The 24,626-nt window shown below is 43.1% G+C and overlaps 1 protein-coding gene across 1 annotated transcript in view; it reads left to right on the top strand.

Moving 5' to 3' along the window:
• Window positions 1-2,438: 2,438 nt before the first annotated feature.
• The window catches only part of phc2b (polyhomeotic homolog 2b (Drosophila)), a 40,891-nt gene continuing 18,703 nt past the window's right edge, over window positions 2,439-24,626 (top strand). Inside the window, exons 1-6 of the mRNA XM_062996610.1 lie at window positions 2,439-2,723; window positions 10,280-10,438; window positions 13,131-13,208; window positions 13,291-13,452; window positions 14,756-14,899; window positions 18,052-18,334. Coding sequence (XP_062852680.1) covers window positions 2,478-2,723; window positions 10,280-10,438; window positions 13,131-13,208; window positions 13,291-13,452; window positions 14,756-14,899; window positions 18,052-18,334 — 1,072 coding nt within the window. The 5' untranslated portion in view covers window positions 2,439-2,477. The remainder of the gene's footprint in view (window positions 2,724-10,279; window positions 10,439-13,130; window positions 13,209-13,290; window positions 13,453-14,755; window positions 14,900-18,051; window positions 18,335-24,626) is intronic.

Raw genomic sequence — 24,626 nt, 5'->3', positions numbered from 1 at the left:
TTCCTCAGGGGGAGGGGGGCATAGGCAATTCTATTAATAGGATACTGAAGTTAACCCTGTGTGTGTGTGTGTGTGTGTGTGTGTATTTATGGATAAAGACTTTGGGTAAGATAGATGGTCCTTCAGTCCAAGTGGCCACTTCCCATCCATTATTCCTGATTAGCTATGATTATACACCTATTGTTAGTCCAGCGAGAGTGACTTTGAAGTATCACACCATCAGCTCGGCCGTCTTCACTGATAGTGTGATTGCCGGGGCTCTACGTGGGCCAAACATAACACACACAGTCTAAACCTTAAGAGGATAATGAGTCAAGAATAGGCCGCTTCTTCAAATTGACTCTGCAGTGAGCGAGAGCAGTAAGGCTTTGCACCTTGACTCTTGCTGCAAGGTGAGGATACAGAATTAAAAGCTGACTTCCCCCTCCACTTGGCTTTGTGGCAGTAATGTGAGACTGCTGAGAAGAAATACAGAAATACAATTCTCAGCATTTGCACTTTCTGGGTGGAATTAAAACCAAAAGTGAACAAGTCTGGCCGTGTGTATTCGGTCAGGCCGACCTGTAAAGTAGTTCCTTTCAGGGGGGTGCAGGTGGTTGGTTGTGTCTGAGGAAGTAAAACCTGGATGGGGGTATCTCCCCATTGTCTGTACAACAGCAACACCTGCTGTCTAGTTTAGGCATCTACATGAGGGATAGTTTGTTTATTAGGATTTTAACGTCATGTTTTACAATTTGGTTACATTCACAACAGGAACGGTAGTTACTCATTACACAAGATTCATCAGTTTACAAGGTTATATTAAACACAGTCATGGACATTTTAGTATCTCCAATTTACCTTACTTGCATGTCTTTGGACTGTGGGAGGAAACCGGAGCACCTGGAGTAAACCCACACAGACACGGGGAGAACACGCAAACTCCACACAGAAAGGACCCGGACCGCCCCACCTGGGAATCGAACCTAGGACCTTCTTGCTGTGAGGCGACAGTGCTACCCACTTGGCCACCGTGCCGCCCACATGAGGGGTAGAAAGACTACTTTAGTCCTGTGTGGTCCTCTGTGTTGGAACACTGTGTAGGAATCCACCACTGGATGGAGAAAAGAAAAAGCTGATGGCTTCACACGTGTTGGAAGGAGAACTTGCTACTCTTTGGTCCTTCTTGGTTAGCATGGATGTCATGCATGAGGTAGAGGTTGACATTACAGAATGAGGGAAAAACGCCATTCATTTATTCATTGTCTGTTTTACCATTGCTTCATCCTGGTCGGGATTGTGGTGGGTCTGATTCATTGGGCGAAAGGTAGGAAACACCCCGGACAGGTCACCAGTCCATCACAGGGCAAACACACATACACACGTAAAGCCAGTGATAGCTCAGTGGTTAAGGTACTGGACTAGTAAACAGAAGGTTGCCGGTTCAAGCCCCGCCACCACCAAGTTGCCACTGTTGGGTCCCTGAGCAAGGCCCTTAACCCTCAATTGCTCATCGTGTAAGTCGCTTTGGATAAAAGCGTCTGCTAAATGCTGAAAATGTAAATGTAAATGTAAAGCAATTTTAATTAGCACTAATTGGCCTGATTGCATGTCTTCTGACTTGTGAGAGGAAACCAGAGCACCTGTAGGAAACCCGCACAGACACGGGGAGAACATGCAAACTCCACACAGAAAGGACTCGGACTGCCCCACTTGGGGATCGAACCCAGGACCTTCTTGCTGTGAGGCGACAGTGCTACCCACTTAGCCACCGTGCCGCCCTTATACTGTATGTAACACACAGGGTGGTGGTTGCTCAGCGTTTGAGGTACTGAGAAGTAAGCTGGTTCAAGCCCCAACTCTGCCAGGTTACCACTTTTGGGGCCCTGCTCAGGCTCTCAACCATCAAAATGTTGATTTTGATAAAGTGTCTGCTCATTGTGATGGTGTTGCTGCACAGTAATCCAGGTTTGATCATGTCTGAAATGTCTGGATGTCCCTGTCCTAATTTTAAATATGATAACCACATAAGATTTAGCATGTTTGTAACTTGCTAACTTAACTAAAGGGCATGACAGGGCCATGTGGTTTCATAGTTTCTTGTATTTATATAAATGGTCGGGTGGCAAGGTGGTTTGGTGGGTAGCATTGTCGCCTTACAACAAGAAGGTCCTGGGTTCAATTCCGGGTCCGGGTCCTTTCTGTGTGGAGTTTGCATGTTCTCCCTGTGTCTGCGTGGGTTTCCTGCAGAAGCTCCAGTTTCCTTCCACAGTCTAAAGACATGCAAGTGAGGTGAATTGGACTTACAAAATTGGCTGCCAAATTAAGATATTGGTACATGTTGACTTAGATGACTGTCCTGTTTGCTAGGTTCTAATGAATTTACTCACCCTGATGCCTTTTTTCTTTCCCCACTCTCTTCTTTTCTTCTCTCTAGTTTACCTAAAGTGTGCCAGCGGGCCGGTCGTGGGTCAAAGCTGAAGCGCCAGGGTGGCACTATGGAGGGCGAGCAGGGTCCTCCTGCTTCCAGTGCCAGCGTGGCAGGCATTTCAAGCTCCTTCACGAACACTACAACTCCAAGTACCAACACCAGCAGCACTAATAACACTACCAACACTTCCAGCACTACTTCTACCATTTTCAGCAGCAGCAGTGCCAACTCACCCAGCAGCACAAGCAGCGGCAGACAGACAGTGTCCCAGATATCGGTGTACAGTGGGATCCCTGACCGACAAACTGTACAGGTAAAACCTTACACACCTACACCCAGCTCTCCCTCTAATGGGAGAGTCCACTCAACATAACAAAATGCAACACTGGTTTAATAAGCACTGATATTTTGCACATACAGTGTATCACAAAAGTGAGTACACCCCTCACATTTCTGCAGATATTTAAGTATATCTTTTCATGCGACAACACTGACAAAATGACACTTTGACACAATGAAAAGTAGTCTGTGTGCAGCTTATATAACAGTGTAAATTTATTCTTCCCTCAAAATAACTTAATATACAGCCATTAATGTCTAAACCACCGGCAACAAAAGTGAGTACACCCCTTAGTGAAAGTTCCTGAAGTGTCAATATTTTGTGTGGCCACCATTATTTCCCAGAACTGCCTTAACTCTCCTGGGCATGGAGTTTACCAGAGCTTCACAGGTTGCCACTGGAATGCTTTTCCACTCCTCCATGACGACATCACGGAGCTGGCGGATATTCGAGACTTTGCGCTCCTCCACCTTCCGCTTGAGGATGCCCCAAAGATGTTCTATTGGGTTTAGGTCTGGAGACATGCTTGGCCAGTCCATCACCTTTACCCTCAGCCTCTTCAATAAAGCAGTGGTCGTCTTAGAGGTGTGTTTGGGGTCATTATCATGCTGGAACACTGCCCTGCGACCCAGTTTCCGGAGGGAGGGGATCATGCTCTGCTTCAGTATTTGTCCCTCAATGAAATGTAACTCCCCAACACCTGCTGCACTCATGCAGCCCCAGACCATGGCATTCCCACCACCATGCTTGACTGTAGGCATGACACACTTATCTTTGTACTCCTCACCTGATTGCCGCCACACATGCTTGAGACCATCTGAACCAAACAAATTAATCTTGGTCCCATCAGACCATAGGACATGGTTCCAGTAATCCATGTCCTTTGTTGACATGTCTTCAGCAAACTGTTTGCGGGCTTTCTTGTGTAGAGACTTCAGAAGAGGCTTCCTTCTGGGGTGACAGCCATGCAGACCAATTTGATGTAGTGTGTGGCGTATGGTCTTAGCACTGACAGGCTGACCCCCCACCTTTTCAATCTCTGCAGCAATGCTGACAGCACTCCTGCGCCTATCTTTCAAAGACAGCAGTTGGATGTGACGCTGAGCACGTGCACTCAGCTTCTTTGGACGACCAACGCGAGGTCTGTTCTGAGTGGACCCTGCTCTTTTAAAACGCTGGATGATCTTGGCCACTGTGCTGCAGCTCAGTTTCAGGGTGTTGGCCATCTTCATGTAGCGCAACAATTCGTCTTTTAAGATCCTCAGAGAGTTCTTTGCCATGAGGTGCCATGTTGGAACTTTCAGTGACCAGTATGAGAGAGTGTGAGAGCTGTACTACTAAATTGAACACACCTGCTCCCTATGCACACCTGAGACCTAGTAACACTAACAAATCACATGATATTTTGGAGGGAAAATGACAAGCAGTGCTCAATTTGGACATTTAGGGGTGTAGTCTCTTAGGGGTGTACTCACTTTTGTTGCCGGTGGTTTAGACATTAATGGCTGTATATTGAGTTATTTTGAGGGAAGAATACATTTACACTGTTATATAAGCTGCACACAGACTACTTTTCATTGTGTCAAAGTGTCATTTTGTCAGTGTTGTCGCATGAAAAGATATACCTAAATATCTGCAGAAATGTGAGGGGTGTACTCACTTTTGTGATACACTGTATATTTTTGTCCATGGAGACACAGGGGAGAGAAGATTGCATTTAATTAAGAAGAGTAAAAAGAATCACACATGATGGGATGGGAAAATCTATAGGCTACGTTGGGTCTTTGAGAATGGACACTGATTTTCCTACCACAAAAGTGTTAAGGTCAACTGACAGCAACTTCGAAAGATTCCGATTCATAACTTAAAGCATAAGAGTAGTGTCATAACCCGTGTCAAAGGAGTCCCAGACTGGTCGGCGCTGGATTTGCCAGCTCGGGAGCAACTCGGCGTTTGCTCGGCGATCGAAACTTGACTCTCACTCGCTATGTGTGAAGTACTCAACAACTCAATCCGAACGGTTCTTTTGTACATTTACAACTGAAGAGAGATTTCTAGCATGTCAAATATCTGGATATGAGTCGGCCGACTGGCAATGAGTGCTATGTCGAACAGCCAATGTGAACGCAAGATACGGGGTGAGGGGAAACACAGGGCAGGAGTTGTAAAAAGGTGGGACAGGGTCATAATATAGTTAATATCAGAATACATCGGCATACACACACACAAGTTTTACAGTATTTCTGACCTTATCGTTCTCTACAAAACACCAACGCTGCATTGCAAAATTATTTATTAACCTCCAACTCACTACAGAACAATCCATGCTATTCACGTAGCCAAATCCACTCAGATTCATTTATTTTTCCTTTTTGATTTTACGCTGCACATTAGCGCACAAACTTTGATCGCTCGCTACTTGTTGACGTGCATTTTTGGACGTGGTATCATTAAACCTTTCGTCACTTGTCGCGTTTGTTCTCTTGGCAAAACGTAGTTTGGGAGACCAGAGAAGCTCGCCTGCGATTCCAGTTGGTGATAGATGGTGTAGTGTGAAACCCCTTATCACCGATCAGTCGTGTAGTGTGAAAGCCACACCGACTTGAAAGACTCCCGATTACAAGAGATCCAGTTGTGTAGTGTGAACTGTACAGCTACCTGACAACTTTTAAAGTCGTGTAGTGTGAACTCGGCACAAGCTGCTTTAAAACATAAGAAGTCTATGAGTTTACTGCCCTCTGCTGGACACTTTGAAAACTACACACTGTCAATGACATGATTTACAGTGTGTACTGTGTCAGGACACTCAGCTGTGATGCTCCATTATAATCACATCAAGAGGTTTGTGGGTTGATTTTATTTGATTGCTGTGGTCACTGTGCACCCAGCCTGCTTTTTGTCGCAATTAACCTTGACCTTTGACCTAAATTCAACTTGTTTACCCTTATAAAAAGAAGCAAAATGTGTATTTTGTCTTTTACTATCCTAAGTTGCACGTAGTACAAAACAAAAATAAGTAACAAAAATTCATTCATTCCATTTTATACCGCACATCTTTTACCACTGCTTTATACTGATCAGGTTCACAGTGGGTCCAGTTTCCTTAGTTACACTAGGCATTTATCAGAAGCTTTTCATCCAAAGCGACTTACAGTACTGTGACAGTATACAGTCTAAGCAATTGAAGGTTAAGGACCTTGCTCAAGGGCCCAACAGTGACAACCTGGCAGTGGTGGGGCTTGAACCACCGACCTTTTGATAACTATTCCAGTACCTTAACCACTAGGCTACAACTGCCCTGTCTGGGATGCGAAATGCAATAATGTACCCCAGAGGGGATGCCATTCTTGCTTTTAGACATAGCCAATTATGTCTGTATGTAGACACCCAATCGATAGCCAATGGGCCAATAGCACCGTTGTAGATTTGAACCCTGGATTCCAGCGGTAGTGGGCTAGCAAAATTTACTTACTTACTGCGCCACCCAAGTGCCCCAGCAAAATACATTAAAAATTTTAATAACCAAAAGGGCGGCACGGTGCTCAGTGGGTAGCACTGTCGCGTCACAGCAATGAGGTCCTGGGTTCGATTCCCAGGTGGGGCGGTCCGGGTCCTTTCTGTGTGGAGTTTGCATGTTCTCCTCCGGGAGCTCCGGTTTCCTCCCACAGTCCCACGGAGGTGAATTGGAGATACAAAATTGTCCATGACTGTGTTTGACATTAACCTTGTGAACTGATAAATCTTGTGTAACCATTAACTACCGTTTCTGTCATGAATGTAACCAAAGTGTGTAAAACATGATGTTAAAATCCTAATAAATAAACCAATCAATAACCAATGGTCTAAATAAAAACCTATTAACAGCCCTATCTAGCATATTAAATTAAAATAGGAAAATGAAAAGTTCAGCTGTTTTTCCCCCCTTTTAATCTAGTCATATCCAATTACCTGATTACATTTCACTTCCTCTCTACTCCTGCTGACCTCCACTCCTGACAGAGGAGAGCCGTAACTAACACACGCCCCCTTCAACACGTGCAGTAGCCGACTGCTTCTTTTCACCTTCATGAGGCGAGTTCATATGTGACTCACTCTGAGAGACCCATATCCCCACGCACCAATCTCCACTGTCCCCAGTTTCTGTGCAGGCACCATCGATCAGCCAGCAGAGATTGTAATTGCATCAGTTATGAGGAATCCCCTCCGGCAATCTAACCCGACGGACGAGCCAATCATTATCGAGCCGAGATGAGCTGAGATGTTAGCTCTGGCGTGCCAGCATGTTTTACCGCTGCACCACCCGAGCACCTATTCAGCAGTTTTTAAACATTTACAAACATAATATATTTTGCTGGGGAAATAAAGAAAATAATTTGACCATTCACGAACTTGTACGGTTTTAAAAAGTGTATTGTTATGTAACACTATTAATACGTTACCATCATAGCCCAAACCTAGTACATCATACCAACACTTAGCACTTGGTAAGGGCTGTATTTGGTTTACAGTATTTCTGTCTGCGTTACTGATTTGAATCTGACCCTGGCACTGGCACATTCCCTCCTCAGCTACACACAGTGCATACATTAACTGTACAGAGCAGACCTTAGATTACTTTGTCATGCTTCTAGTGGGGGCAGAGGTCATGGCCTTGTTCTTTTGTTGCCTAGCAACTATACAGGATCTTCTGCAAAGTATTCAGTGTAAAACCTGGGCCAAGTCTGTTATGCGGACCAGATCCGCTATTATAACCCCTAAATACAGAAAAAAGAAAAAGAATTATACATAGCTTATGGGAGCAGCCGAAAGAAGAGTAAGAGGAAGAATAGTCTCTGAATGAGTCTATGAATGATTCAAGACATCAGGGCAGTGGTAGCTTAGTGATTAAGGTACTGGACTAGTAATTGAGAAATATCTGGTTCAAGCCACACTGGTGGGCCCTTAAGTAAAGCCCTTAACCTTCAATTGCTGGAATTTTATTCAGTCAACAAATTGACATTTAGCCAATTCACCAATTTTCTTTCCAGTCTAGTCGAATCCAATTACCAGATTGCATTTTGCTTTCTCTCTACTGCTGCTGACATTCACTCTGACCAAGTCGTGACTTACGCCCCCTCCGTTGCGTGTGCAGTAGTCGACTCTGTGCAGGCGCCATCGATCAGCCAGCAGATATCGTAATTGCATCAGTTATGAGGAATACCCTCTGGCATCCAGCCCAACAGCCGAGCCAAACATTGTCCATGTAGGCGTCCAGCCTGCCGGTAGCAGAGCTGAGATTTAAGCTCATGAGTTTGAGATGTCAGCTCTGGTGTGCTAATGTGTTTTACCACTGCAGCACCTGAGCGCCTTAAGCTACTGCTCTAGTATCATTTTTAATATGGTATATTAAGATTGTTTTTAATTAAGAATATTTCAGTAAGAAAGGTTTTGCAGTCACCATGTCAGTAGGGCAGGTTTGGCACAGCTGTTACACTTAGTAATCACAACATTCTACAATTGTATTTGTTTTATTAGGATTTTAACGTCGTGTTTTACACTTTGGTTACATTCATGACAAAAACAGTAGTTACTCATTACACAAGATTCATCAGTTCACAAGGTTAATGTCAGACACAGTCATGGACAATTTTGTATCTCCAATTCACCTCACTTGCATGTTGCATGGAAACCCACGCAGACACGGGGAGAACATGCAAACTCCACGCAGAAATGAACCAGACTGCCCCACCTGGGGATCAAACCCAAGACCTTCTTGCTGTAAGCCGACATTGCTACCCACTGACCCACCGTGCCGCCCACATGCTACAGTAAAAGTTGGCATATAAAATGTTGCTTTTTTAAATTATTAACTTTTTTTTTTCAACAATTGTGTTATTGATTTTAAACGTATATGTTGTCATACATGTTATCATGAACACATTCGAACATAAAACATAGAACATCCCCCCCCACCCCCTGTTGTGTTTGCCGAAGGGAAAAAGAAAAAGAACATAAAACAAAATTAATTAAGATATAGACAGTACATAGCAGAGCGTATATATAGGGACACTAGCTTCATAAAAAAACAAGAGAGACACAAAATACAGTTAAAAATGTGAAATAAATAACAGCTCTAGCGAGAGCCTAGTAAAGACTCCACTGATTGGAGCGCCTTCTTCCAAGCATTAATAGTTCTTGACTGAGCTCCATGTATATGAGCACTTTTTTAATTATTTACTTAATTTATTTAAACATGTTGTTTATTATTCTTTAATAGACCAAACTGACACTTCAGAATGATCTAGTAAATATCAGCTGGCAACTTAAAACAATGAATCATGCATAATGGTCTCACATCATTTTCCTACACTAGCTGTTTTTTTTTTTTATTCACATGCTGGTGCAGCATTCTGACCCAGTGTAAGTGCACCTAACTGCCTACTTAAATGGATCTGTAACCCAGTTTGCAGGATGCTTAACCAGGGTAGAGTAATACTAACATAAAGGAACAAGAAATGATACAAAATAACAACAAATTTACAACCGAAAGACACAACATCCCCAGTTAAGAGAACAGAAGGTTTCCTGACAGATGAGCTGGCACATCTACCTGGAGCAAATTCATGCTCAACGAGGCGCAGGTGACTGTCAGTTATCATCTGTGCCACTATAGAAGAGACATGATTTTGTAACCAAGCCTTTAGTCGAGCTCCATGGCAGGATCTGCCCATTTCTGTTTAGTTTTAATCACTGTTGCATCACAGCAAGAAGGATCTGGGTTTGATTCCCTGGCCTGTCTGCTTGGGTTTCCTTCGGGTGCAATGTCCAAGGACATGCAGTTAGGTTAAGTCAAACCCCTAAAAGTGTGTGTGTGTGTGTGTAAGTGTGTATGCCCTGTGATGGACTGGCATGTGATGTTCTGCGGTGTTTCCTGCCTTTTGTCCAATGAATCTGACCCACTGCAACCCTGACCAGCAAAAAAAAAAACAGTGAAAACAGACAATAAATGAATGAATAAATAATTGTGCACCTGTAATGACCTAGTAGAGCGTCCACACAAACACAAATGGCCATGTTTGAGGAAGAGAAGGTTGAACTGGGTCTCCTTTACTGGGTCTCTTCCCAGTGCTGCTGCGATATGCGATCTCTGGGACTGGTCTGGGTGCCTGCGTGAATAGGGGGAGTCAGATGGAGCTTAGTGTGGCTCTCCATACGCAATACGGCTCTGTGTGGGAACAAAACACTAGCAGGTGATAAGAAGCGGCCACAAATTGGACACATGTCCAGTGGGGCGTGTGGTGATCTGGCTCTCCTTGATCAGATCGGGAGTTGTGCAAGTTGCAGTGGATTAGGATCACAATCAGGATTCGAAAATGACTAGATTGGGACATAAAGGGTGAAAATTCAACAATAAACCTGCAGGAATTTTGAGTTTGGAGGTTAAATTACTGAAGCACTCAGTACAGGCTGTGGTTGCCATGTCATTTCTTCAGACAAGTGCGTGGTAACATCTCACTCTTACTCTTTTTTGTTTCTGTGTGTTTGTTTAGGTGATTCAGCAGGCCCTGCACAGGCAGCCCAGCACAGCAGCGCAGTACCTGCAGCAAATGTATGCAGCGCAACAGCAGCATCTAATGTTGCAGACGGCAGCGCTGCAGCAGCAGCACCTCAGCACAGCGCAGCTTCAGAGTCTGGCAGCCGTGCAGCAGGTGGGATTAACGCAGATGAAGCTTTGCTAAACATCACTGACAGATAGAAACATCTGGTATACTCATTTTATATGGAGTTTGTCAACATCCACGACAATGCTAACTTTTTGCCAGCAGCAATAGCTCGATGGTTAAGGCAGTGGACTATTTATTAGAAGGTCTTTGGTTTAGGCCCCACCAATGCTACTGTTGCGCCCCTTAAGGAAAGGCCCTTGACCCTCTTTCTTAACTGTTTTTGGTCACAATTGTAAGTCGCTATGAACAAAGATGTTACTCAATGCTCTAAAAGTAACTTTTAAACCACCAACCCCAGTTTTACAGTTGGCTGGGTGCCCTCTAGCAGGCACAATTGGCTAATGCCTGCAGTAGACAAAATTGGCCTCTAGTCTGCCGAGTGGGAAAGACCGGACTAAGGCCTTGGTTGCCCAGGGTGCCTGTACAGAAAGTGAAGGAGTGCAGAGATCGGGGCGTGGACGCCTCCTTGGACGCCGCCGCCGGAGCTCCCCAGCAGTGGATTGGCTATGCTAAATTGGGAAAAGGGGGGTGGGTTCACGGTGTCCTTTTAATTGGGAAAAAAGGGCATTCTTGTCTCCCCTAGCAATCATGCAACATTAACTAATTTAAGGCACTTTCAAGAACTCAAGTTTGGACTAGCGCAGTTAGCTCATTGATCTGTTAAATAACATTGCATGAGCTGTAGGTGTTAACAGTCAAGTATGTTCTAGCCCTTGCCCTGGAGGTATGTGCTAGCCATTGCCCTGCTAGTAGCTGTGTGTTGGGAAGAATCAGTTTATTAGTGGGAATTGGTAGTTTTGATATGAAAAAAATCCTGTTAAGGACACTCGGGTGGCGCAGCGGACTAAATTGTTAGCCCACCGCCACTGAAATCTCTAAATGAAATGTAAGTTTAACTTACAGCTATGCTAATGACCTGCCAGGCACCTACACATATACATGATTGGCTCTGTGTTTGTAGGGGAGCGGAACAATGGTCAAAAGCAGGGTTTCTTGTCGTGACCTCTGTCGGCACAGTAGGGCATGTCTCAGGCAGTGTTAATTTTGACAGCAAATTTTGATTTAGTTTTAGTCTAGTTTTAGTCGACTAATTATCATAAGAATATAGTCGACTAAATCTACAGTTGATTCAGTCGACTGAAATACATATTAGTTTGTTTGTTTATTAGGATTTTAACATCATGTTTTTACACATTGGTTACATTCATGACAGGAACGGTAGTTACTCATGACACAAGTTTATATCGAACGCAGTCATGGACAAATTTAGTATCTTCAATTCACCTCACTTGCACGTCTTTGGACTGTGGGAGGAAACCGGAGCACCCGGAGGAAACTCACGCAGACACAGGGAGAACATGCAAACTCCACACAGAAAGGACCCGGACCGCCCCACCTGGGGTTCGAACCCAGGACCTTCTTGCTGTGAGGCGACAGCGCAACCCACTTAGCCACCGTGCCGCCCTAAAATAAATATAAAGGGTGTAAAATGTAAATGCTTTTTTATCACTTTCCTTAAATTATTTAAGTCATTATATACACTTACACAAAGTGAAACATTTTTAACCAGTTATGGAATATTATTAATGTTTGAATGTGCAATACACACAAAACCAGATTTAACTTATTTCAAACATCTTTATTTACCTGACCTTGCTTATTAAGCATAACAATAACAAAATATTAATGACCAGTAAGCCTGCTCTGCCTGAAAAATATATGCATTGTTCATAACAAATTGCATATTACATTCTTTATAAAACTGGGTACTGTAAAAGCAGCTGTGACATTATGTTGCCATTATACTGCCAGCAGTGCCAGATGTTTCAGATGTGTTGTGTTTTTACCCTAGATCGCCCCACATGGTTTACACATCGTCTTGTTTTTCACGACGTCAAATGAGAAATGTGTCCATATATCGACTCTCCTGTTTCTCCCTGTTGACATTGTGGAGTTAATCTAGTTTCATGAGTAAAGACAGTTCACAGGCTAGTCTGGTCTTCCCGGGTTTAGATCAAACTTGTGCGAGTGTGGTCTTACCGCGGTACAGAGCTATCTCTATCTACGGCTCTGCCGCGGTACTGCAAAAGATTAGTACTGATTGGATTTCTACCCGGCTTGTCCCGCCCCTCCACATACGCTAAAGTAGTTATGATTGGATCTCTTTCTAACTTGTCCCTACCTTCCACAAAACTAAATCAGTTCTGATTGGATGTCGCCCCTGCCAAACATTTTCGTCTTGTTTTTATTCGTTGATGAAAGTGTCGATTCATTTCGTCATAGTTTTTATCTTTTTTTGTAGTTTTTATTTAGTCATCGTCTCATTTCGTCATGAAAAAAAGGTTCGTTGACGAAAACTATGACGAAAATCATTCGTCAACGAAATTAACACTGGTCTCAGGGAAGGGACATGGTGAAGACTGGTGATGGCTGGTGTAAAGATGCAGCTACCAGCTTCACACTAATCAGAGCAGAAATTTGCTAGTCTGCGACCCACCTCCACCACTGAGGACATAGTGTGACAGGCAAAGGTCGCCAGAGTGCACAGGGAAAATGTTCATCGTTGGTAAAATGGCATTGGTGGGAGTTTTTTTGTATTAGGACAGAATGGATTCCTCTTACCTTTTAAGCTAGGATGCTCGGTTTCTTTACACTGTTTTCTCTTTTCCTTTTTCAGGCCAGTATAGCTGCTGGTAGGCAAAGCTCAACCCAGAATGGGACCTCATCCACCCAGAGCGGATCGTCTCAGACTACAGTGAGTCTGCACAGAGCAGCACATTATGTAAATATTTAAGACGCCACAATACCGTGATTTATTCTCATGCTTTCTTTCTCAGATAAATTTAACTACGTCTCCTACCACAGCTCAGCTGATAAGCCGAGCTCAGAGTGCAAACTCATCCCCTTCCGCAATCTCCCAGCAGGCGGTGCTGCTCGGCAATGCTTCGAGTCCCACGCTTACAGCCACCCATGCTCAGATGTACCTGCGTGCTCAGATGGTGAGCCTGCACCTACCCACCATTCACACACAACGTTATTTGTTGAAACTGTGTCTCTTAATCTTTATGCACCACATCTGTAGCATAAATATTCAAAACTATTTTAATAGGATTTTTTGTACTTTGAAAGTCAAAAAATAAAACCAAATTTATCCAAAATCTTGAAGCATACACACTGATGTCATTGATTCGTGTCTGTGTGGGCACCCAGCTGGCCAGTAACCCTTTGTGATGACAAACCGAGACACACACACTCATGAACCGCATTAAATCCCACAAGTTGTGTTGTGATGAGCCTCACACATGGCAACATTAAATGCAGTGTGACGACAGGACTTGTGGAAGGACTGCAAAGACGAGGAAGACCAAGAATAAGAAGAATTTGTCATATATACATATACACAAGTACAGTACAATGAAGATTTTTTTCTGCATATCCTAGCTTGTTTGGAAGGCATGGCATGGCGTCCCTGAAGCTGACAGGGTGAAGGGCCTTGCTCAAAGGCCCAACAATGGCTGCATTTTGATTGATGGCCCAAAGCTCTACTCACTAGGCTACCATTGTCCCATAATAAGCTGGATTGACAACATCATAACATGGATCGCATTATTATGTGGTAGTTCGAGCCTAGCGGTTAAGGTGCTGAACTAGTATTCAGAAGGTCGCTGGTTCAAGCCCCACCACTGCCAGGTTGCTGCTGTTGGACCCTTGAGCAAGGCCCTTAACCCTCAATTGCTCAGACTGTCTACTGTCAGTCACTTTGGGTAATTATTAGGTGCTCGTCTGCTAAAGGTGATACAAGACAGAGGGCATTGGAGAAAGCTGACCCATCTGTGCATACAAGCGATGACTGCATAATGACATGACAAGATCTCCTGAAGTACCCCCTGTGGAAGCTTTGAGTACCACCACTAGTAATCAAACCACTAACATGTAATCTATTGTATTTTAATCAGTTTAGCTCTAGCCTGCTAATCTTGAATCTCAGCTGTGCTATCGGCCGGTCAAGTGTCTGCACAGACATGACTGGTTATATCGAGGAGGCTGTCCGAACAAACTAGCCCTTAAGAGATGCACTTTTCATCATGCTCTAAGTGCAGCTCTGTGCTATGTCAGGCAGTGCAGTCTGTATAAAAACCGTGCCAAATCAGATATGCAAACCAAAAAAGATCCGCTGTGGCGACTCCTATGCAGGAGCAGCTAAAACCCTAAAAAATTTCGTTTAGCTGTATTTCAGTGACAGTGATGATCAGAGTAAAATCTTAAACATAATTGATCTTTTTTTTATGTGTTTGTTTGAAGGCTCAGCAAAGTAACCTGGTTCATGTAGCCAGGAGTCTCGGCCGTGCTGTTCCTCTCTCACCACAGCTCATCCTCGCTCCTACAGCTACCGTGACTGCTCTCCAGTCAGATGCCAGTGTAGCCAGTAACGCTTCATCTGCACAGGTACAATATAAATCTTTCTGAGCTTTATCCCAACACACTGCACAGACTGAATTTATTTATGAACATGCAAAAAAATTCTAAGGATAGTCTAGTTGGAATGCCTTTATTTGTCATATTTACATATACACATGTACAGTACAATGAAACTCTTAATTTGCATAGCCCAGCTTCTTGGAAAGCTGGGGTTAGAGCGCAAGGATGGCCATTGTACTGTGCCCCAGAGCCATGAGGTTTAAGTGCCTTGCTCAAAGGCCCAACACTGGCTGCATGGCAGAGCCGGGATGCCAACTCGCAACCTTCCAGTTGATAACCTACAGCTCTACCGACTAGGCAACCACTGTCCTGCTATCTGAGGTTTCTGATGCAGATGACAACCATGCACTTGTGTTACAATTATTATATATACAGTGGAACCTTGATTTTTTCTTTTTTTTTTTTTTTTTTTTCTTTTTTTTTTTCTCCCCCTTTAGCACATCCTATTATTCAGTTTGCATCGTGCTTCCTCTCTGTCTATGCCGAACCCTGCCCTGACCGAGGAGATCGAAGCTAACCCATATCCCCTCCGAAACATGGGCAGCAGCCGGATGCATTTTTGCCACCCACACATTGATGAGTCTGGCGCCACCTAGCGTTGCATGCGGAGAGACACACCCTAAGGGCGCTCTTCCTCATCTCTGTGCAGGCGCCTCTAATCAGCCGGCAGAGGTCGTAATCGCATTATGACAGAGAGAGACCCACATCCGGTTCTTTGTCCCACCCCCCAACTGAGCAACCGGCCAATCATTGCGCATACAGCCACTCAGCCTTGAACCGGTAAGGCAGAGCTGGATTTGATACGATGTACTCAGAATCCAGCTCTGGTTGCAGCGTGTCTTTTTTTACCGCTGCGCCACCTGAGCAGACAACAGACAAGATCTGGAAAACCAAACGTCATATCCGATTGTTTAAAATTCCAGCAAGAAGTGTACCAACACCAGTAGTTTAGTAATTGTCCACTAGCTGACGCACGTCTCTCTGTTTACATAAGTGATAGGCTTTATTTTGTTGGGAGGTTTGCTTTGTTCTCACCTTTTTCTCTGTGTTTTATGCTTACTTTTTGCAAGTTCTAAGGCTTAGTTATGCATTAGTGCGGTTATTTACTCTACACTGTGTTCCAAATTATTATGCAAATAATATCTTCTCAGATTTTCCAAAATTACCTATATGAATTGCAGTCATTGTAATTTTCCAGTCATCAACTATTAGAGTACAATTGAAAGGTTTTTGAACAAACTGCCAATGATAACAGTATATTTTAAAAAAAAATAAAACACTCAAAATGCACTCAAAATGCATGTTCCAAATTATTATGCACAGCAGAGTTTTCAACCTTTTCATTTTTATAAAGAACAAAAAAATGGTCATTTGTGAAATTATAAGCATTAGCAGGTTATTACAAACTGAAATCAAACAGTTTTCAAGTCAAAACTTTATTCTAGGTGATGTTACATTTGCACATAGGACCCCTTGTTCGAAAGGAGCTTCTGAACTCTCTCGTCCATTGAATTTGTCAGGTTTTGGATGGTATCTGCTTCAATTGTTTTGCATGAGGACAGAATACCCTCCCAGAGCTGTTGCTTAGATGTGAACTGCCTCCCGCCATCATAGACACTCCTTTTGATGATGCTCCAGAGGTTCTCAATGGGGTTGAGGTCAGGGGAGCATGGGGGCCACACCATAAGTTTGTCCCCTTTTATGCCCATAGCAGCCAGAGATGCAGATGTGTTCTTTGCAGCATGAGACGGTGCATTATCATGCATGAAAATGATCTTGCTGCGTAATGCACGGTTCTTCTTCTTGAACCATGGCAGGAAGTGCTGTTTGAGAAACTCCACATACATTATGGAGGTCATCTTTACCCCTTCAGGGATCCTAAAGGGGCCGACAATCTCTCTCCCCATGATTCCAGCCCAAAACATTACTCCACCTCCTCCTTGTTGGTGCCGTAGCCTTGTTTGCATGGGGTGTCCATCAACCAGCCATCCTCCACTCCATCCATCTGGACCATCGAGCGTTGCACGGCACTCATCGGTGAACAAAACAGTTTTGAAGTCAGTCTTCATGTATTGTTTGGCCCACTGGAGCCGTTTCTGCTTGTGTGCAGTGGATAGAGGAGGTCGACAGGATGGCTTACGCACAGCTGCAAACCTCTGAAGGACCCTGCATCTTGTTGTTCGGGGGACGTTGGAGGCACCAGCAGTTTCAAAAACTTGTCTGCTGCTATGACAAGGCATTTTTGCAGCTGCTCTTTTAACCTGACGTAATTGCCTGTTGGAAAGAGTCCTCAATTTTCCCTTATCAGCACGCACACGTGTGTGCTCTGAATCAGCTACATACTTCTTGATTGTGCGATGATCACGATGAAGTGTCTTGGCAATGTTGATTGTAGTCATGCCTTGACCTAAACACTCCACAATTTGTTGCTTCTCAGCAGCCGACACATCCTTTTTCTTTCCCATTTTGGCTGAAAATGTAGGCTGCTTAATAATGTGGGACAGCCTTCTTAAGTAGTCTTGCCTTTAATTGGACACACCTGCCAAACTAATTAGCACAGGTGTCTGCAATTGCTTTCAGTGATATAAAGAGCCCTGACACACATCACCATCAATGAGTTTAACTGACAAACAAAACAATTCTTACCTTATCACTCCTAAACACTTTTTGCATAATAATTTGGAACACAGTGTAGCTCACTACCGCTGGGATCCAGTGGTTGAATCCCCAGCAGTTCGGTCAATTTAGCGTCTACATACAAACATAATTGGCTTTGTTTGAGGGGGTGGAGGTGGGGATTGGCGTCCTCTCTGGGTTGTGTTACTATATTGCGCCCAGTTATTCTGGGGAAACCAGACGCATCACAACCCTGACCAGGACAAAGCGGTGCCCTCCTGGTGAAGCCAACAACATTTGATTAGGCATAGGGAATGTTTTTAAGTGTGTGTTTAAAGACAAACACACTATCCATCCAACAGCACATAGCTGACCTGCTTCACCTGATTAATTAGCTAGAACATTTAATCAGTAGGACAGAAATCACAGCACTGAGCTGGACTGGGCCTTACGAGTGAAGCTGGATACCCCTGTAACATGTCCTTCTCTGAATGTGTCTCTAGGTACAGAATCTTGCCATTCGCAGTCAACAGGGGGCAGCATCGTTCTCTCAGTCTGCTGGTCTGCAGGCCCTCAGTCTCAAGCAGACTCCTGTCACGATCCAGCCTACTCCTCTCATCAAGACTAGCCAGAGTGCCTCCAGCTCAGGGACCATCGCAGGGAAGGTTGGACTCTCTGCGGCTTCTTTAGATGGAGGGAGGAAGCCGGAGAATGGAGGAGAGACGGAGGCCAGGGCGGTAAACATGAGCCGCAGCGTCACGTCTTCTCAGCCCCTTATTGCACCAGGTAAGAGACAGTTTAATGAGAAACTACACATCAAACAAAAACACAATCAGGGACTCAGGAGTTGTGCTGTTTACACCTGTTAAGTCCTTATGCTGAGCCACAGGTGTACAGTAAGACCATCCAAATAATCCCCAATGTGTGGTGCCACCTGACTCCTCTTCTGTGCCTATCACACTTTTTATAAACATGCCATACCTCAGGGGTGTCTGACTCCAGTCCTGAAGAGTCACAACCCAACCAGGATGTGTGTTTTTTGTTTTCTTTAGTGTACCAAACCCAGCCCATAGAGCTCCTGGTGATTGAGTGATGCATTCAGTCTAATTTGTTAAATGGGGTAAAAAATGATGTGGCTCTTTGAACACCACATTGCTAGCTCCCTGATTTTGAAATACGAGCCCATGTTTATGGTTTATGGTTATATTTCAATTATTTCAAAACTGGCACAGTGAAACTTTAATATAAAATTAATATAAAACACCATGAGTGGTTTTAGGGAGGGAACATGTGGCTCCAATTGTTTTGGACATATGACATTTCAATTACTATCATGGGTGTAGTTTTACAAGGGTTGGGGTCAGGGGCCTGGTTCTCAAAGGGGAGCTGGCCTTTCCAGCAGCTTTTTATTTATTTTGGCCACCGCTTTTATTTTCTATTTACCACTTTTTGTTTATGGCTTTTTAGGTACAGTATTGTTCTAGCTTGCTAAGCATTCTTAAAATTAGGTTCTCAATAGCAATAGCAAAACATGACAATTAGAGAAACAACACTTAGGCGGCACAGTGGCTCGGTGGGTAGCACTGTCGCCTCACAGCAAGAAGGTCCTGGGTTTAATTCCCAGGTGAAGCAGCCTGTGTCCTTTTGTGTGGAGTTTGTATGTTCTCCCCATGTCTGTGTGGGTTTCCTTTGGGAGCTCTGGTTTCCTCCCACAGTCCAAAACATGCAAGTGAGGTGAATTGAAGATACTAAATTGTCCATGACTGTGTTTGACATTAAAAACTTGAACTCATGAATCTTGTGTAACCAGTAACTACCTGTCTTGTCATGAATGTAACCAAAGTGTGTAAAACATGACGATAAAATCCTAATAAAATAAAAAATAAAAATGACAACTCATACATAATAATAATAATAATAATAATAATGATAATAATAATAACAATAATAAAAATAGTAATAATAATAATAACAATGTTGATAATAATAATAACAATGTTGATAATAATAATGATAATAATAATAATAATGTTGATAATAATAATAATAATGATAATAATGTTGATAATAATAATAATAATGATAATAATAATGTTGATAATAATAATAATAATAACAATAATAATAATAACAATGTTGATAATAGTAATAACAATGTTGATAATGATAATAATAATAATGTTGATAATAATGATAATAATAATGTTGATAATAATAATGTTGATAATAATAATAATAATGTTGATAATAATAATAATAATAATAATGATAATAATAATAATAATAATAATAATAATAATAGCAATTGAATCATCCTCCCTTCTGTGCATTTTTTTTTAAAACAAATGCTATAGTTATGGGTGCAAATGAATGTAGCACTTTTTTTCTTCTTTTTTTTTGGTTGCCCCTGAATTTAAGGATTGCCATACACTTGGTCCGCATACCAGACTTGGCACAGTTTTTAAGCTGGGTGCCCTTTTTGATGCAACCCTATTTTTATCAGGGCTTAGGACTGGAACTGGAAGCACAATGACAAAGTGCACCTCCCAATAGCTAATTTTTGGCAAACCCCTTTATCTCCTGGGGTTTGACCAATTATACCAATCACAGGCAGACACCAGACCGGCTGACAGCAAGCCTTAGATTGGAACTCCAGAGCTCAGCGGCAGTGGGCTAGTGGTAGTGGGCTATTTTACCACTGTGCCACCAAAGCACCCAGGTTTTGTTAAAAATGATTTATCAAATTTCTTGTATACTAAAATCTCACTTGTGCATTTAGCTATTAATATGCTACGTTTTCTAAGGCTAGAGCTAAAATACTGTGTATAAACAATGGGTATTACATAATTAGGACACAGGACACAGACCAACTCTAAATGTCCTTGGTATTTAAATCACTCGGCCTGACCTGACATTAACAGATGGCAGGATAATATTGGGTATTTCCAGTTTGCGTAATCATAAAAAATTCTGTACATACAGGTAAAGATGTAAAGAGGCTCCTAGATCTGTTTGATTATATTTAAAAACGTACTAAACTGGTTTAAAAATGCTGTAGGGAGAGATGGAAAGTAAACTCTGTACACAGGTCTACACACTGCATACAGAATCTTGTTTTCAAGATATTTAATGTTTTCTGTTAATTGCATAGTAGCAGCTTATAACGTTAGCCAGAGCTAAAAAAGCATGGAAAGTCTGGGGTTTTCCAGGGCTGAGTTCTGCAGTCTAAAGGGATTAACTCATCAGCACATAAAATAAAAAATATGAATGTGTTAGAGAGACAGAAAATAGAGACGAGGAGAGAGGGGATGGGAAGTACTGAATTCATCTGGACTGAGTCATCTGAATCCACTATCCCACGCTGTTCAGAGAGAACTACATTCCTCCTTACATCTTTATTCTGTTTGTTATTAAGAGAAGCTCGGTGTGACCAACAGCTCTGCTGCTTATATCCAGAATTCATTAGACAAAATGCCCCTCTGTTCCCTACACACCCACCCACATATCCATCCACATAAACTCTCGCATAGACACCTTAATTCACGTAACTATTCAGCCTGTCAACACTGCTACAGTTTACATACAAGGTAAGGGACAAATACACTATAAAGCCAAAGGATTTGGACCTGACCATGAGCTTGTTAGACATCCCATTTAAAAAAACAAATGGTATTAAAACCATTTGGTATGCTCTGGCATGCACCTTATAACTGTGTGATTTCTTGCCGGACAGTAGAGCCTGGTTTCCAGCGTGTTGCACAGCTTCACACCTATTACAAACAGAAACAGTTGTGATTTCCATTTCCTGGATACAGTTGTTATATTTAAAACAGATGAGCATTTCAGTTAAAGTAAAAAAAAAAATCTAGAAAAAACAGGATAGAGCTTCACAGAGGGTCAATCATCAGGGTCAAACAGTGTGTAATTCAAAGGGACCTCTGTACCTTTGCCCATAACTTTAGTGTTGACCAATGGTCCAATTACCCTGATTGTGTCCTCTATACTGATTCGACCCTTCACCGCTGACTGAGGACGCCTCTCAACTGACATACGCCCCCTCCGGCACGGCACGTACAGTCAGTACAGACTGCATTTTTCACCTGCACGAGTTGAGTTCATACACTGACAGGCACTGTGTATGGAGGGCCACACCCCCATCAGCATTATTCCTCAGCCCTGTGCAGGCGCCATCAGTCAGCCAGCAGGGGCCGCAGTTGCACCAGTTATGAGGACCTATGATTTGACTTTCTTACCCTCTAACCCTGAATAACAGCCAATCGTTGTTCATGCTGCCACCCAGCCCAGTCGGAAAGGCAGAGCTGAGATTCGATACGATGTATTCGAAACCCCAACTCTGGTGCTTTATCGCTGCGCCACCTGAGCGGCCTAGTGTTGACCAATGTTGATCAACTTTTAAAATTCTTTCACTGTTGGACACAACAACAAGGCCATTGTAATCTTTCATATATACAGTATAGGTTACCGTGACAACCACATCAACAGCAGCAAAGAACGAAATTGTAACACAAGATAAAATGTTTTTTTACCACTAAAGACAGAATTTAAATGAACTTGTGTTTACTGAAAGGTTATAAACTGTATAATTTTACCTGCCGAATTTTCAGAGATAAACTGGTAAAAAAGGCTATTTAAAAAATTGCTAGGTGCCCAGGTGGCGCAGCGGAATATTCCACTAGCACACCAGCGCCGAGATTCTGAACTCCTTGGTTAGACACTTGCCGTTGCCACCGGTCTGCTGGGCGCCATCTAGCGGACATGATTGGTAGTGCCTGCAGCAGACACGTCTCTGCTAGGGCGGAATGACAGGACTGTGTGGGTGGGGTCTTCAAACGCCTGTGTGCTATGCACATGCCTGTGCAGAGTACATAGGTGAAAAAGGGTTTTGTTAAAGGCTGGCCACGGGTCTGAGGAGGCATGAGCAGCAATACATCCACCTCGACTACAATCGCGGATCCCCCAGCAGCGGAAGACAAATTGACTACACTAAATTGGGAGAAAATGGGAGAAAATGCATAAATAAATAATATATATATATATATATATATATATATATATATATATATATATATAATTGCTGCCTTTGAGCTACGAAAGATGAAAGTGAAGCGGCTGACCAATAAGTGCACGTTCCTGTGACAGCATAGTGCAAGTTTAAGAACTGGTGCTCATTCAAGAGAACAAACCAAAGGTCAACATGTGAAATTACTAGGGAAACTGAATTTAGCCAGTCGTCAGTCTGATTTATTCATCGTGATCTGGCGATGCAACAGTGACAATATCAATCAACACTTTCCAAAGACGTTATGGGCAAAGGTTCAGAGGTCCCTTTATATGTGTCCTTCAAAAAGTTTTCGCACTTTTTTAAACTATTTATTAAGAATTTCAAAAACAAATTACACCACTTTTCTACATAGTCACCTTCCGATGATTTTTCCCAGCGTCATACCAACTTTTTAATGCCATCTGCAAAAAATGTTGTTGGCTAAGCAAGTAGCCACTGATGCATTACTGCTTTCACATCATCATCGCATGAAAAACTTTTTCCCTTTAAAGCTTCTTTAAGGGGTCTAAAAAGGTGGAAATCAGATGGCGCTAAATCCAGACTATAAGTTCTTTCTCAGTCTCTTAGACATGACCAATTACTACTCCTCCCACCCTCATTGTTTCCATCCAAAATATAAAAGTGAGGAAACTTTTTGAAGATCCCTCGTGTACAGTGTATCACAAAAGTGAGTACACCCCTCACATTTCTGCAGATATTTAAGTATATCTTTTCATGGGACAACACTGACAAAATGACACTTTGACACAATGAAAAGTAGTCTGTGTGCAGCTAATATAACAGTGTAAATTTATTCTTCCCTTAAAATAACTCAATATACAGCCATTAATGTCTAAACCACCGGCAACAAAAGTGAGTACACCCCTTAGTGAAAGTTCCTGAAGTGTCAATATTTTGTGTGGCCACCATTATTTCCCAGAACTGCCTTAACTCTCCTGGGCATGGAGTTTACCAGAGCTTCACAGGTTGCCACTGGAATGCTTTTCCACTCCTCCATGACGACATCACGGAGCTGGCAGATATTCGAGACTTTGCGCTCCTCCACCTTCCGCTTGAGGATGCCCCAAAGATGTTCTATTGGGTTTAGGTCTGGAGACATGCTTGGCCAGTCCATCACCTTTACCCTCAGCCTCTTCAATAAAGCAGTGGTCGTGTTAGAGGTGTGTTTGGGGTCATTATCATGCTGGAACACTGCCCTGCGACCCAGTTTCCGGAGGGAGGGGATCATGCTCTGCTTCAGTATTTCACAGTACATATTGGAGTTCATGTGTCCCTCAATGAAATGTAACTCCCCAACACCTGCTGCACTCATGCAGCCCCAGACCATCGCATTCCCACCACCATGCTTGACTGTAGGCATGACACACTTATCTTTGTACTCCTCACCTGATTGCTGCCACACATGCTTGAGACCATCTGAACCAAACAAATGAATCTTGGTCTCATCAGACCATAGGACATGGTTCCAGTAATCCATGTCCTTTGTTGACATGTCTTCAGCAAACTGTTTGTGGGCTTTCTTGTGTAGAGACTTCAGAAGAGGCTTCCTTCTGGGGTGACAGCCATGCAGACCAATTTGATGTAGTGTGCGGAGTATGGTCTGAGCACTGACAGGCTGACCCCCCACCTTTTCAATCTCTGCAGCAATGCTGACAGCACTCCTGTGCCTATCTTTCAAAGACAGCAGTTGGATGTGACGCTGAGCACGTGCACTCAGCTTCTTTGGACGACCAAAGCGAGGTCTGTTCTGAGTGGACCCTGCTCTTTTAAAACGCTGGATGATCTTGGCCACTGTGCTGCAGCTCAGTTTCAGGGTGTTGACAATCTTCTTGTAGCCTTGGCCATCTTCATGTAGCGCAACAATTCGTCTTTTAAGATCCTCAGAGAGTTCTTTGCCATGAGGTGCCATGTTGGAACTTTCAGTGACCAGTATGAGAGAGTGTGAGAGCTGTACTACTAAATTGAACACACCTGCTCCCTATGCACACCTGAGAC

Source organism: Trichomycterus rosablanca, chromosome 6 (genome assembly GCF_030014385.1).
Source record: "Trichomycterus rosablanca isolate fTriRos1 chromosome 6, fTriRos1.hap1, whole genome shotgun sequence".
Taxonomy (NCBI): Eukaryota; Metazoa; Chordata; class Actinopteri; order Siluriformes; family Trichomycteridae; genus Trichomycterus; species Trichomycterus rosablanca.
The sequence above is the reverse complement of the archived record's forward strand: the minus strand, read 5'-3'. Positions and strand labels throughout refer to the sequence as shown.